This window comes from Oenanthe melanoleuca, chromosome 1 (assembly GCF_029582105.1).
Source record: "Oenanthe melanoleuca isolate GR-GAL-2019-014 chromosome 1, OMel1.0, whole genome shotgun sequence".
NCBI lineage: Eukaryota > Metazoa > Chordata > Aves > Passeriformes > Muscicapidae > Oenanthe > Oenanthe melanoleuca.
Window position 1 is genome coordinate 26,756,305 of NC_079333.1, and position 13,991 is coordinate 26,770,295.

General features: G+C 46.1%; 1 protein-coding gene across 1 annotated transcript; it reads right to left on the reverse strand.

The window, feature by feature from the left end:
• Positions 1-4,421: 4,421 nt before the first annotated feature.
• On the reverse strand, positions 4,422-12,243 carry LPAR5 (lysophosphatidic acid receptor 5). Its single transcript, XM_056482555.1, has 2 exons — positions 11,930-12,243; positions 4,422-6,018 (listed from the first exon to the last, which is right to left on the reverse strand). The coding sequence occupies exon 2, from the start codon at positions 5,714-5,716 to the stop codon at positions 4,586-4,588; it is 1,131 nt and encodes a 376-aa protein (XP_056338530.1). The 5' UTR covers positions 5,717-6,018; positions 11,930-12,243; the 3' UTR covers positions 4,422-4,585.
• Positions 12,244-13,991: the final 1,748 nt, after the last annotated feature.

The following is a 13,991-nucleotide window of genomic DNA, read 5'->3' on the forward strand; positions in this document are numbered from 1 at the left end:
GTTTTGGTCAGCAGAATGTACAGCAGCATCAGCGCAGCGGCAGCCTGGCCTCTGCCGAGATGCTGTTGGCACTGCAGAATACACCAGTTTGCAAAAAAGGCCTCAAAAGCAACACACAAAATGCGAAGCTTTCGCTGCACTCAGTCACAGGATCAAGGACTCTGCAGCTGAAAGGCAAGCAGGGTATGCAAAGTGTAATCCGAGCAAGAACAACTCTGGGAGGCAAAGATAATGAAAAAATGCCTGGGATGACAGATCAGCAGCTAAAACACAAGGTCAGGGAACCGTACAATTATTTAGGTTGGAAGGACCTCTGGAGGACATCCGTTTCAACTTCCAGCAATAGGGGGGAAGTGGAAGGCAGGGGGTGCCTCCCAAGCTCAAAGCAGGCACAGCTGAAATTGCTCAGGGCATTTGTAATACAAAATACATGTTTTGTTATAGGGATACATCCAATGGTGGGAGGCACACAGCCAGTACGCAGTGGAGGGAATAAAAACAGTACTAAAAGCAATTTGAAGATAAGGTCTGGCTTGTTCTGGGATTTCTGAAACATCTTTTCAAGCTGACTTATAGAACTCAGAGTATCAGAGGGTTTCTAGAAAGTACAAAATGCATTTTAATATTAATAGTTATAATAATACTTTTGTATATCATCCAAGTAGGGAACCATTTCCAGAAGCATAGGACATATCCATTTTGGAAGTCAAAGGACTTGAAACCTTAATGTATTTGTACATTTTTGCAGATACTGTCTTACTCGTATAGAATAAGTATTCTGTGCACCTTTGCCATCTCTCTGACCTTTCACTTGTTTAGTCTTACTTGATGAGGAGACATTTGTTTAATGTTCACCTCTGCAAATGACACGAAGTACAGGGAAGTAGTGAATGGCAATGGCACCTTTTACCTCTGACATACTTAACAAGAATACTAATTCAAGAATTATCACAGTAGGATGTAGAGGGTCACCTATACAGGTTGAAAAGACTTTGCTAAGCTTATATTCCCATTTAACTTTCCCTTCTTGAATGCCATTGCTTCACGTAGTTCCTGTTGTTCTGAACACAAGCTTTCAAGTGGTTCTGTTTTGTATTGTTGGACACCATCATACCCTCGAACTTTCAGATTTGTTTGGCTGGCTTTTTTTATACACTGATTAAAACGCAGCCATAAAGTGAGATAAGGGTGAATGACTCATTTCACTAAAAGACAGCACATACGTGTGCTATTCCTTATCACCATGTGATGGAATAAAACACTCCTGAAGCTTACAAAGCAAAAATGCGGAAGCAGAACACCAATTCTCTCTGTCAAACATGAAAAATATCCCAAATCCCCTCTAGAATTCAAAGCAATTACATTTGACTAGAATCCTCAAAACCAAAACAAGACTAATACAAGCTGAAAAAGATTGAATACCCAGAGGAGAAAATGCAACAGCCCACACTGGGCCCACCACTAGCTATATGTAACAATTAAGCAAAGCCTTCAGAAACCCAAAGTCAGGAACTTTTCTGTTGTGTGTAACATGACCAGCAGTCCTCTGTATTGTTAAACTGGTTGATCTGATTCATTAAGACATCAGCTTTACAGTTATTTATAATTTAGTCAAAATATTTGAGCTAAAATTTCCTCTCCTGGAGATGGAATATTTATGAAATGTTCCAGGTAAAAATAGTTCCACTATTTTCAGGAATGAAGCTGCAAGAAAAGATCATGTTTTCTGATGTGCTTTTTGAGTTGTGTGTTGTGGAGGATACTGTAGCTTCAGCAGAGGAGCAGCCTCTTCCGAAGGAGTGGCATCTGCCAGCTGACATTTCGTTCATACTTGGCAAGCTTGCCAAGAGAAGACAGAGCCAGACTCTGCTCGTAGTGGCCCTGAGGAAGCACAACAGACATGACTTGCAGCAATCCTGGTGAGCATTAGGAAAAGCCTCTCCCCAGGGCATGTTTCAGCACTGGTTTGGGTACCTCAGGAAGCTGAGGAATTGCCCTCTTTGGAGGTGCTCAGAAGACACTTGGACAAGGCTCTGAGAAACTTGAACTGCCTTGGGGTCTCTTTGCTCCTGGGGCTTTGGCTGTACGAGCCTGGGGGCAGATCAGAGGCAGTGGAGCTGAGGGCAGCCTCTTCTCTCCGATGACTTTGGGGACACTTTCCAGAAAGCTCTGCTGGAGCCTCAGCCAGGACTTACTCCCTGCCCCAGAGATGCTTTTGGGTTGGTGCTCTTGCCCTTGGCTCCTGTCTGAGGAGTCTGGACTGTGCCTTACCATGTCATCTGTGGATCTAGACCTGTGCATAGGCTTCCTGGCTTGACCCCAGATCTGCCTTGTCATGATGTACTCGTCAGGCAATCTCTGGACTGTGGCTCATCCTGGTTCCTGCCTCCAGACCTGATCCTGATGCTGACTGGACTTCTTACTTTGACCTTGGACCTGCCTCATCACCACAAGCTTGCATGATGGTCTGGATTCTCAGCTGAACCCGGCTATCTGCCTATACCTGCCTTTGCCCCTTGCTCAGGTGCTTTCCCTTGCTGGCTAAGTCTCTTCCTCTGCCTGCCTTGTTACATGCCTGGATCTCAGCTCTTTTATTCCCTCAAGGAGCTGCCAGCCCTCACTGCCCCCAGCAACCTTCTGTGGGCAGGCAGTCGTGGTAGAGACCTCCAGAGGTTCCTTCCCACCCAAATCTTTCCATCAACTTATAACAGCACTCTAGCAAAGTTAAAAGGAAAGAAAAAGTAATTTCTTTGGGCAGGGGAGAAAACATAGATGTGAAGGCATTGTGTTGATGCTTAGGTGTGTGGTGCATTAGATTAGGGAAAGGACCAGAGGACAGGGACAAGGAAAGGGGTCTAGGAAGGAGGAAGGTGGTTACATCTGCTGTAATATCACTCCATTACCCCATAAATCCTAGAACAAAAGGGTACCAGAAGAGGTGCACACAACTCTGTTTCCTCTCCAGCTATACTGTGTCACAAAGGATTCATGGCAGTCCTGAGTTTTTAAAATAGAAATATCTACTGCCCTACAAGCCCTCTTCCACCTTTCTCCCTGCATCTCTTGGGCACTATTAAATGTTCTTCATCTGCAAGTGAATTTCAAGACTGCTCTGCTGGTGATGCATGGACTGAGCAAAGGGACAGAGCTGGCAGGGCATATGTCTCACAGGCAGGCGGTGACACAAGGATGTCTCTGTGGAGAGGCTCATCTTCTACGGGTCTTCTTGAAGACCTGCTTCTGCAGTCTCTCATAAAAGAGAGGGTCTTCAAGGGAGACTGGAAAAATGGATTTAAAACCTGGTGTCTCCTAACACAAACCTGTGATGTATTGCAATACATTTATTCGCACAGCAGTCAGGAGGTAGGAACTTGAAACCAGATTTATTGCTTATGGAGAAATATAAAAACTATAAACCCTAGCACTCTGGACTACATTTCTTGTCACTTTCCCTGACCTTTCATTTAACATTAAAAAACCAAAACCAAAGCACTGTAATGGATCCACTCCAGAATAGCCTGAGTCCTGCTGGAAGCCACAGAGAGGCTGTTTTGCAGTGCAATTAGGAAGGCAACCCTTGGCCATCAGCAGGAGTGAAAAATTGGGGCTTCTTGCACTGCCTGTGTACAGCTGGATCTCACCTCTGGGGAGATTTATAGGGCTTTCACATACAGTGCAGCCTGAAAAAGCATGTACAAACAGTGCAAGCAAATACATTTCACCACAGCCTTGTTCTGTGACATCATTCCTTTTCAACAGTGAAAATCACTCAGACCTGAAATCAATCATCCTATATAGGAGCCAGCAACAAGAGAGTGCAGAGCACTAATGTCAGCATAAGCTTCTGACATGATGACAATATTGGTACAATCTCTTTTTTTCTGGGGCCACTAGGAATGTAGTTTTTTAAAGTATGCTAGTGTTTCCCAAGCCATTTTGCTTTAGGTAAATGTATAGCCATTGTGCCATGTGTGTGTGTGTACAGCTGCACATTTGACATACCTCCTGAAGACTGTTTTGCTAAGGTCTGTGATTTTCTATACAATTAGAAACCTGTTTTCTGCAAGATTACTGAAAACTCAGCTATTCTCCTTGACCTTAACAAAGCTTGCTAAATGCTTCAGTTCTTTTGGAAAATTAAGATACTCATTTAGGTATCCTGTGCTATGACTCCAATTGAAACATCTGGTCGAAGTTTTCCTCAGCCACTGCTAGCAAATTCACTTTGTCAGCAGTGAGTACCGTATCTGTGTTCTGATGATCCCCAGAACTGCCCCAGGCTACAGTGCAGCTAGGAGCTACTCAGACAGGATGGATTTGCTACAGGAATTCATGCTGGCCAGACCTAGACACACTAAGTTTGTTTCAAATCCTTCTTCCCCACTGTGTTTCCTGTACCAAAAGAGTCAGGTATGACCATGTCACAAAGGCACCTCTGTTTATTCAAAACAACCTTTCATCCTTCAGCTTTGCATCATCACGTTCACCCACAGACAGTCTGCTGTGCTCCCTCAGTTTGCTGTATCCCACAGGCTTGCTGTAGTTATTGCATGTGTGACTCTGCAATGGTACAGATTTCCCAGGCTTAAATTTCCGAGTCCTCAATAGGACCATTGAGAAATACTGCAGTAGGAAGTGATGGGGAAGATTCGCTGGGGCGGGTAAAATTTTCAGATGGGAACAGTTTTACTTTAGACACAGTGTGGTCTCGGGTTGACTTACTGTCCACAATCTGATGCTTAAGCGTTCCCATCTCTGAGTCCCAGGCTTGTCCCCGCCGCAGTTTCTTGAAGGTGTTACGGAAACCTTCGGTGCTGAAGTAGTAGATCAAGGGGTCCAGTGTGCAGTTCATGCTGGCAAACATCATTGTTATAATTAACGCTTGGCGCACAGAGGCCTGGGTTTCTGCCTCAACCTTCATCACCCGGGCCTTTATCATCCCATAAACCGCCAGCGTAGTGTTGTAGGGCACAAAGCAGATGATGAAGATGACCAGATTGACCAAGAGCAGACGGACTGTCTTCTGCTGTCGCACGGTCTTCGTCTGGCTGGGCTGGCAGAGCTCCTGAAAGATCCGAATTGAGCAGTATGTCACAGAACTGAGAGGCAGGAGAAACCCCAAGATTTCAGCCAGGATTACCAGGGGGAAGAGGTTATTCTGCCATATGTTGTCGCTAAAGCTTTCAAAGCACAGATAAATAGTCTGGTTTTTTACTTTACAGTGGTTTTGTTTGTGGACTATGGCTGTGGGTATGGAGCCCAAGAAGATCACAACCCAGACCATGAGGCAGAGGAGCTTGGCCACCTTGGGACGCCGCAGATGCCGCCAGCGAAGTGGGTGAACAATGGCAACGTAGCGATCCAGGTTGATGCACATGAGGAAGAGGCAGCTACCGTACATGTTGATCTGGAAGACTGAGCCAGAGACCTGGCACAGGAAGCTACCAAAGGGCCAGTGGTGGTTGAAATAGTAGTAGAGTCGCAGTGGCAGAGGAAGTGTGAAGCTAAGGTCACTTATGGCCAGGTTCAACATGTAGATCATCACTACAGACTTGAGGCGCAGGTATCGGACGAATATCCACAGGGCTACCACATTGAGTATCACACCTGTGATGAATATCAGGGTGTAAACAGGCATGAGGAAGTGGTGATTGAAGGTGTAATCCTTGCATGTCTGAGACGTATTGGATGTATTGGATGCTGACATGCCCAGCATGGATCAGGGGATGGTCTCGCTGAGATGGCTGAGCCTGCTGATGGGCTAAGGAGGCACAAAGAAGAGCACTGAGGAAAGTTGTTCCCCTCTGAGAAGCCACGGGCAGGTCATTCCTGTCATCTGCAGCTGGGAGGCAGATGGGCAAAATCTCTCTTGGCTGGCACTGCCTTGGATTGCTGGTCTGTGGTCATCTGGCAGGGATGGTAATGTGGAGTCTGCTTCTGCCCTAGTTCAGCAATTCTTTCCAGTGGTTATGATGTGAAAAGGCGATGGAGGATCATTGCCAGGTGTCAGTACAATTCCTGGTCAGAGTGGAAGACCAAAACAGAAGAGTTTAAGTTAGAGGAGGAAATATCTTGAAATGTTAAAATCCCACTATGGTGGCTCCTGTAGCAATAACTCACAAAGAACCCAAAAGACGAGGGAAAATGGACACTAGAAAAGTGAGTAATTACATGGCAGTAGAAGACAGAGCACAGAGAAGGTGGTTGTTGTACAGAATCATTTATCACTCAGCCCCAGAAAATGCACTTTGCTTTGATTACTGCTGAGAGCACATGAATACAAGAAAGGGGCTCCACAAGCACCCAGGGAAAGTAGTTGAGGCAGCTCCAGAGAAAGAGAAAGAGAAAGAAAAAGAAGAAAGCAGTGTTTTGAAGGAAAAATACTGACTGGAATGGACTTAAAATAAAAATGGCATAGTAGTGTTCTATATCAGAGAAAAAGGACTTTGTACATCTATTGCAGATAAAAATAATTACAGTAGAGTTAGACACGACTCCACCCAAGCTCCTTTTCTTACGTAAAATGACACACACAAACCTCAGTTCCAGTGACTTTGAGTTCCTTATGTTTCTTACATTCATACAGTTCCTTTGCTGTCCTTACTTGCATGAGACCAGGGGTGCTTATTTGGATTATATGTCTTCATTCTGCTGCTTATAACACCTTAAATCTTGAAGCACCCCATGTCCCAGAAATGGAGAGGAGCACAGCCATGGAGAGGAGCACAGTAAAAAAGGAAGTGCCATAGGATTCAATATGACTATAAAGCAGTGTGAGGCTGGTAACCACTCTAGGTACTAACTAGCAGCACTGTCAAAACACTGACCAGCTGGAGTGAGCCCAGTGGAAGGACACCAAAATGGTCTGGGGGCTGGAGCACTTGCACTATGAGGAGATGCAAGGGAAGCTGGATAAGAGAAGACTCCAGGTGATACAATAGCAGCACTGGGGTTTGCATGGCAAGATTTTGGTAGCTGGGAGGGCTGTAGGTGTGGTTCTGTGAAAGTGTGCCAGAAATTTCCTGTGTGTCTGATACAGCCAGTGCCAGGAGGGACCTGCCACTGGCCAAGGCTGAGCCCATCAGTGATGGTGGTAGCACCTCTGGGATAATGAAAGGGAAAAAGTTACTATGAGACAGCAATTGCAGGCAGAGAAGGAATGTGAGAACATGTGATAGAAATAGCCCTGCAGACACCAAGGTCAGTGAAGAAGGAGGTGAATGAGGTGCTCCAGGCACTGGAACAAAGATTTGCCTGTTGTCCCTGGAGAAGACCATGGTAAACCCATGTTGGAGCACTCTGTTCCTGAAGGACTGCACCCTGTGGAAAGGACTCACACTGGACAGGGATTGTTGTGACACAGTTCCCCACAGTTGTTTGCAGGGGTCAAACAGGGACTCCCTCAAAAGAGTCCATGCAGATTGTGATTTACTTCAAAAGGAAAGTAGAATTCTCTGTCCGAAGGATATCTTTACATGAGGTTGATATTACTCAGCAACTTGACAGGCATGTCAAGCATGTCAGACCTTCTGCATGGCATTGTGTGGCAATGCACAGATCCAGATAGAATCTGCTGCAGACAGAGTGTGCTGGCCTCAAAGAGAGAAAGAGAATCATTCTGGTGACAACATGTTAAACAATGGAAGTGGAAACCTAATACAAGAGTGTAGATAGCTACCAACTTGCCCGTCCCTTTGTGCTGTTGCACAGGTCCATCACCAAAACAGGTTTCTTAGAGAAACTTCTTCTGGTTTATCAAACTATATCTGAGTGGATTCCACCCTTCCTAGTGGATGAATACTTTGCATGAAGTCTTGTGCAAGTTTGGTGTATAAGATAAGCTGATGTGGCAAAAGTCCAAGAATGTTGTTGGTTTCAAGTGAAATGTTTCATGCTTCAAAAAATCTCAAGGAGAAGCATGGCCAATGGACAAAGGAGGTGATTGTCCTGCTCTGCTTTGCAGTGATGCAGCCTCACCTTGAGTCCTGTGTGCATTTTTGGGCAATATAAAAAATCATTGAGCTATTAGAGGGTATACAAAGGAGGGCCATGAGGATGGTGAAGGACCTTGAGGGGAAACCGTGTGAGGAGTGGCTGAGGTCACTTGGTCTGTTCCTCCTGGAAAGGAGAAGACTGAGGAGAAACCTCATTGTGGTCTACAACTTCTTTGAGAGGGGAAGAGGAGGGGCAGGCACTGACCTCTTCTCTGTGGTAACCAGTGACAGGATCCAAGGGAATGGCCTGAAACTGTGTCAGGGGAGGTTTAGGCTGGATGTAAGAAAATGTTCCTCACCCAGAGGGTGGTTGGGCACTGGAACAGGATCCCCAGGGCAGTGGTCACAGCCTGACAGAATTCAAGAAATGTTTGTCAAGGCTCTCAGGCACATGGTGTGACTCTTGGGGTGACCTGTGCAGGGCCAGGAGCTGGACTTGATGGTTCTTGATGATCCTGATGGGTCCCTTCCAACTCAGTAGAGTCAGTGATTCTATAATTCTAGGAGCATATGCCATCTTTTGCTAGAGCCAAAACCCTACAATGAACTGCTGACTGAACACACTGGTCAGACCTTTATCTTGATGAAAACAAAGTTATTGAGACTGTGACTTAGTGACCTTGACCAGCTGTAACACATGTACTCAGATCAGCCAGACGTTGGGTGGAAAGGATTTATCTCTACAGACAACGTGTTTTTTCACGCTTTCCGGAGGTATTCAACTAACAGATATAGAAAATATAATATGTAAGCACAGTCCATGCTGTGTGAGGCTTCTACCACTAACAGTCCATCTCAAATTGTGGATGGTGAACGGATTATGCTAAGAACAGTACAATCATGTAGTTACACTGCCTCAAGTTGTCTTCCTGCTTCCAGCATCACTTGTAGCTCAGGAATTTCTTGAGCCACAGGTGATCTAGCTGTATTCAGTCGTCCTCAAGGTACTTCTATTTCATTGGGGTTTATTTAGTTGTTTTTTGAGTTGATATAAAATTTACATTATCCAGTGCCAGGAGTGCCAAGGAATTCCACAGCTTTCTTGTGCCACAGGTGAAGAATCACTTCCCATCTCTGATTCACCATCTGCTAGATTAAATTCTTAGCTTTAGTGCTGGAACAGACAGGGCAAAACTTACCCCTATTCACCTTCACATCATGGCTGATCATATTATAAATGTCTGCCATGTTCCCACTCAGCAACTTTTTTTTTTTTTTTTATGCTGAAGAGTCTTTGTCTTCATAGTTTTTCCTTGTAAAGGAGCTGTTCTGTACTTTCAAACATCCTTGTTGCCCTTCTTAGCACCTTTCCACTTCTGCTACACCCTTTTAGATCCCTCTGCAGGGTGCTGAAAACACACAGTGCTGATGATGTGGATGCACAGAGCTGCGTAGGTGGAGATCTCATTTGCAAGTGGTAATGGTCAGTTCAGTTTGCTTTCTTCCATTGCTTCACTAGATAAAATTTCAGCTGTTAGTTTAAGTCCAGTCACTCACACTTTTCTTAAGCTCTGCAGCTCTTTGCAGCCAAACCTCATTTTTTTAAACTTGAATAATTTTATGTCTCCAACAGATTTGTTATTTTATTATTCATCCCTCATGAATAAGTCAAACAGTCCAAGCCTCAGCACAGGTGTCTGACAACTCCACTGAGAAAAACAACCATTCTACCTTCATTCTCTGTCCCTTCTTTTAGGCACTTTTTATCCAGGTAGGAACATTTTCTTTAAATTTTTTAAGTGCCATTGGTAAGACTGCCTTTGAAAGCCGCCTGGAAATCCACATGGGCCACTGTTCATATGCTTATTGAGCCCTTTAAGGAAGAACTGTGGGAACAGCATCCCTTTATAAATGCCATGATGACTTTTCCCCAGTAATTAGATGTGACTGCATGCCAATTGATTTTTTCCTTTATTATAGCTTCTACTAATTTGTTCAGCAAAACCATCAAGCTCCCTGGTCTGAAACCCCCCAAGAGCCTTTTCTTAAATTGAGTCTGCCTTTAAGAGTTGTTTTAAGCAAAGGTTTCCATAGCAGAATTAGTCAGGTCTTCCACCCTTCAGTTATTTTCGGACCTCTGGGGTAGGAGCCGTGTGGTTTTAGACACTGTTTAGTTCATATTGCTGCTCTGTGGTTGATTCTACTACTATTTTGACCAGAGACAGTCCTTCTATGAGCTTCTCATAAAAAGTGTTTCTGCTGTGGAAATCTCCCATGCTTTCATGACATGAATACCAGTGAAAGAAACCTCTTCATTTTTTTGCCCACCATCACATTTTCTTTCTTTTCTGAGTGGTCTTTCCTTACATACTCTAGCTTTTCAGCCTTCAAGACACTGAACAGCACAGTTCTACACTGGCAGCAAAAATCACTGAGAGCAGAAAATAGATTGGGGTTTTTGAGGGGATTTTTTTCGTGGGTAGATGGAAACACAGAAGAAAGAGTCTGTTATAGTGTTGGCATGGAAGCCAAACCAATAGTCTCAGACTTGCCAAAACAGATACTGAGACCAACAGATACTGAGATAAAGACAGATCATTGGAAAGATGAAGTTGTGGGTGCACAGAATTTCTCCAGTGGGCTTTGGAGGTCCTGCTTTGACTGTCCCTCTCTGAAAAGGAAAGCTATGGGTAGGTAAAGCAGGCTGGCAGCAGGGAGACCGATTATCCTTGCTGGTTAATGTCTGAGAGTCAAAAGGCATGTTCCTTGTGGCTGCCTCTAAAAGAACCCCAAGTACTCCTCTGCACAAAAGCTGCCAAGAGATCTCAAGCCACCAGCTGTGTAAGGAGGCAGCTGAATAATACTCCTCCTCACAACAAGATGCTCTCTTTAAATCCTGAAGAAACTTTCTGTTTGGTGACTGACCTTATGTGTCCCAGGAGGTGAGAGAAGCATATTTTTTCCTCTTCAGCTGGAGCCTCTGAATACCATCAATTGCCAGGACTGTGACTTGCAAAATCTGTGGGATTTAGACTTTTTTCTTTTGGGGGTTGAGAAGCCCTAAATGTACTTGCATATAGGGTCCAGAACAGGTAGGCATGCCCTGAGATGGGGATGTGTGCTTGGCATCCTGCTGCCTGGTCCTGGGAATCCTCTCTTTCCTGGCACTGTCCTACTAGGAGTCACTGCCTCCAAGCAGTACAAAAATGATGAAGAATCTGAGTACAGGGCTGAGAAATGAGGTGGAAAAAGAAAGCTGGAAAAATACTGATGAGCATGCTGCAGGGTCAGTTTCAGTTAGTGGCTTGTCACTAAAACCATGGGGAGTTTTGGGGCTACTGAGAGAATGCAGAGAGCAAATGTGGCATTGGGGTGTAGAACTTAAAACACAAACTGCATGAGCTCACTTAGTTGGTTTGAAACCAAAGAGGAAACAACAAAAATGTGTCAAACCTCAGCAAATGCACCCGACTTTACTTTTAGGAATTAGAAATATATATTTTTTTTAATAAATGTGGGTGCTTTTTACCTGCTGTTGGCACTATTCAAGCGCCACTTTTCATCTCTTTTTCTATTTAAGAAATTAGATTTTTGTGATTATTAGAACCTTGATGAAGTTCAAGACGAAGGATAGCTTGTTTTTAAAGAGAGATACATGATACAAAAACTGAGACCTCTGTATTTAACTTATGAGGTTTGATCACACTGTTATTGCCTCCTCCTTAGAGATGTTACCCCTCTTAATCTCCTGAGAGTCCCTCGGAAGAGGGCTCCCATGGTGGGCACCTTGGCAAGTAAGCTCTGCAAGCTGCCTGTGCTCTCAGTATCCCAGGATCCCAAAGAAAGCCCCAGTTTGAACAGATACAGAACTGTGCCTTGCAGCTGCAGAGGGGCAGATGTGCCCAGTGCCCTGTGGTCAGGCTGGCAGTGCACAGCAGCTCACAGGGCCAGGAGCATGAGGTGCCAGACCATCCAGATGTTCCCGTCCGCCTTACCTCACAGCTGGAGAAGAGCCAGGTGTGGATGCCAGCCTGCTGCTCGGTGGCTGCTCCCACTGCAGAGGTCCTGATCCGGGCACCAAACCCACAAAACAGCTTGGATCAAAACAGAACCAGGCAGACTCTTCATCCAAATCACAGCTGCCCCTACCGCGCTGCGGCTGATTCTACATCTGGCATGCTGCAGTTTGTGTCTTCTGCTTTCTCACTTCCTGATGCACTTCTGCCTGGCTACAAAGCATGAACTTTGTTATCAAAAGCTGATAAGCTAAACCACATCCTACAGCAGCAAATGTAATCATGAAAGAAGCAGTACCCAGGTGTCCTTGCAACTGAAGAGACCTGCCCTGGGTCATAGTGCCAAATACTTGCTTGTCTTGCTAACTCAGCCACCCCCAGGACTGACAGAGGGAAAATAAAACATCCCTCTACCCAAAATATTGCTAAACAGGAGGTAGAAGTGAAATATGGGAAGTGAGAGCAAAGCTGATTTAATTGCTAGCCCGCACAAAGACTTGCAGTCCTGTCACTCCCACGGGCTAAGGGGCCTTGGGACTGAACTGCTGCCCGGGAGCCCAGCTGTGCACCGCTGGCACGTGGCACAGTCCCAAAAAGAACCAGGCTCCGGAGACACTGTCTGTGGCAAGCAACGTCAGTCCCTGGTGTTCAAGGCTACAGGAGGCATAGAGCTATGAAAGTACAAGGGCTGATTTACCAGGACATCTGTGACCTGGCACTGCCACGTGTAGCTGGGAAGGGAGCTGACCTTGTGCAGAGCCCATCTGGCACTCTGTTGCTTCGAGTCCTATTTCTGCTTTGCCAGTCTCAGCACACCTGGAAGAAGACACGAGTCATGGCGGCACTCCTAATCCCACTGTTGTCCTGCCCCAAGAACAGCTGCCCAGGGAAGTTGCTGTGGGCTCCCTTTCTCTGCAGCCCTTGCCTGCTGGAGTTTGATTTTCTCATTCCGTGCCTCCATTGTTCTGCTGTTAGTGACTCCTCATTCAGGGAATGACACACCGAGGGATATATATATGTTCCTGCTGCTCTAAATCCTTGGTGGGCACAATAGCACCCGAACAACTGAGCTCACCCTGCTACTTTTCAGTGCCTCTCCTTTTTAACCAGACCCCTTTTCTTACTTGCTAGCTGCTGGGATCTTTGTTCTCACGGCTTTTTGTGTCTCTTCAGTTCCCATCAAGGTGTTGCAGCTGATAAACGCTTGCAGATATGCCACGGGGGGTGTCCTTTGCCTAAGGAGTGTCTGACACATTCTGTGGGAACCTCCCCCTCCCCTGCAGCCCTCAGCCCTCACACACATGAGCACACATCTGGCTGAGCCCGGCAGTCCTGGCTTTTCCACGTGTGAGAAGACAAGGACACAATGGCACCCAGCCCAGCCCGTGAGCCCCACAGCATCCTCACCCGGCCAAGTTCACTCACCTCCCCGGATCTCGGTGCATCAGCCCACGAACTCTGTGTCCCCCCACCCGGGTGGGCTCACACGTCTGCCCCTCGCTGTCTATTGCAGGCTCAGCTCGTGGGGAAGAGCAGCTCAGCCCCCGTTTCCTCACCGCTGTCTGAGTGAGCAGCAGGTAAGACCAGATTACTGGGGTGTGTGTTGGAGGCTACACCCTGATGCTGCAGATCCCAACATGCCTGCCACCCTGGAGTGTTGGCTCCAGAAAGCAGGAGCAAGGACCCAGCAGGAGGAGGGATGCAGGGAGCTGGGAAGGCAAGGACAGAGGTGAAATGCACACCACAAGAGACAGGCTGCTCAGGTCTGAAAGCATGGCTGATAAACCACAGCACTCTTCAGGCCTCTTTGTGCAGCAAAACGTGGGAGAGCAGAACAAAGGTGTGAATCCCTTTATGGAAGAAGCACAGCAGGGCCAGAACAGCCCTGCTTCACTTTCTGAATGATTCGGAGAGGAAAAGCAGAAACCTGTGTCTGCGGAGGAGTTTTGCCTTCCAAGGCTGTGGGAACAGCTGGCATTTCCCAAGTTGGCTGGGGGAACGGCAGTCTTTTGTCCCAGGACATTTCAGCTCCCTGAAATGT

Bases quoted from the DNA above. Each gene is read 5' to 3' on its own strand.
- LPAR5 (XM_056482555.1), bottom strand. From the start codon at position 5,716: ATGCTGGGCATGTCAGCATCCAATACATCCAATACGTCTCAGACATGC.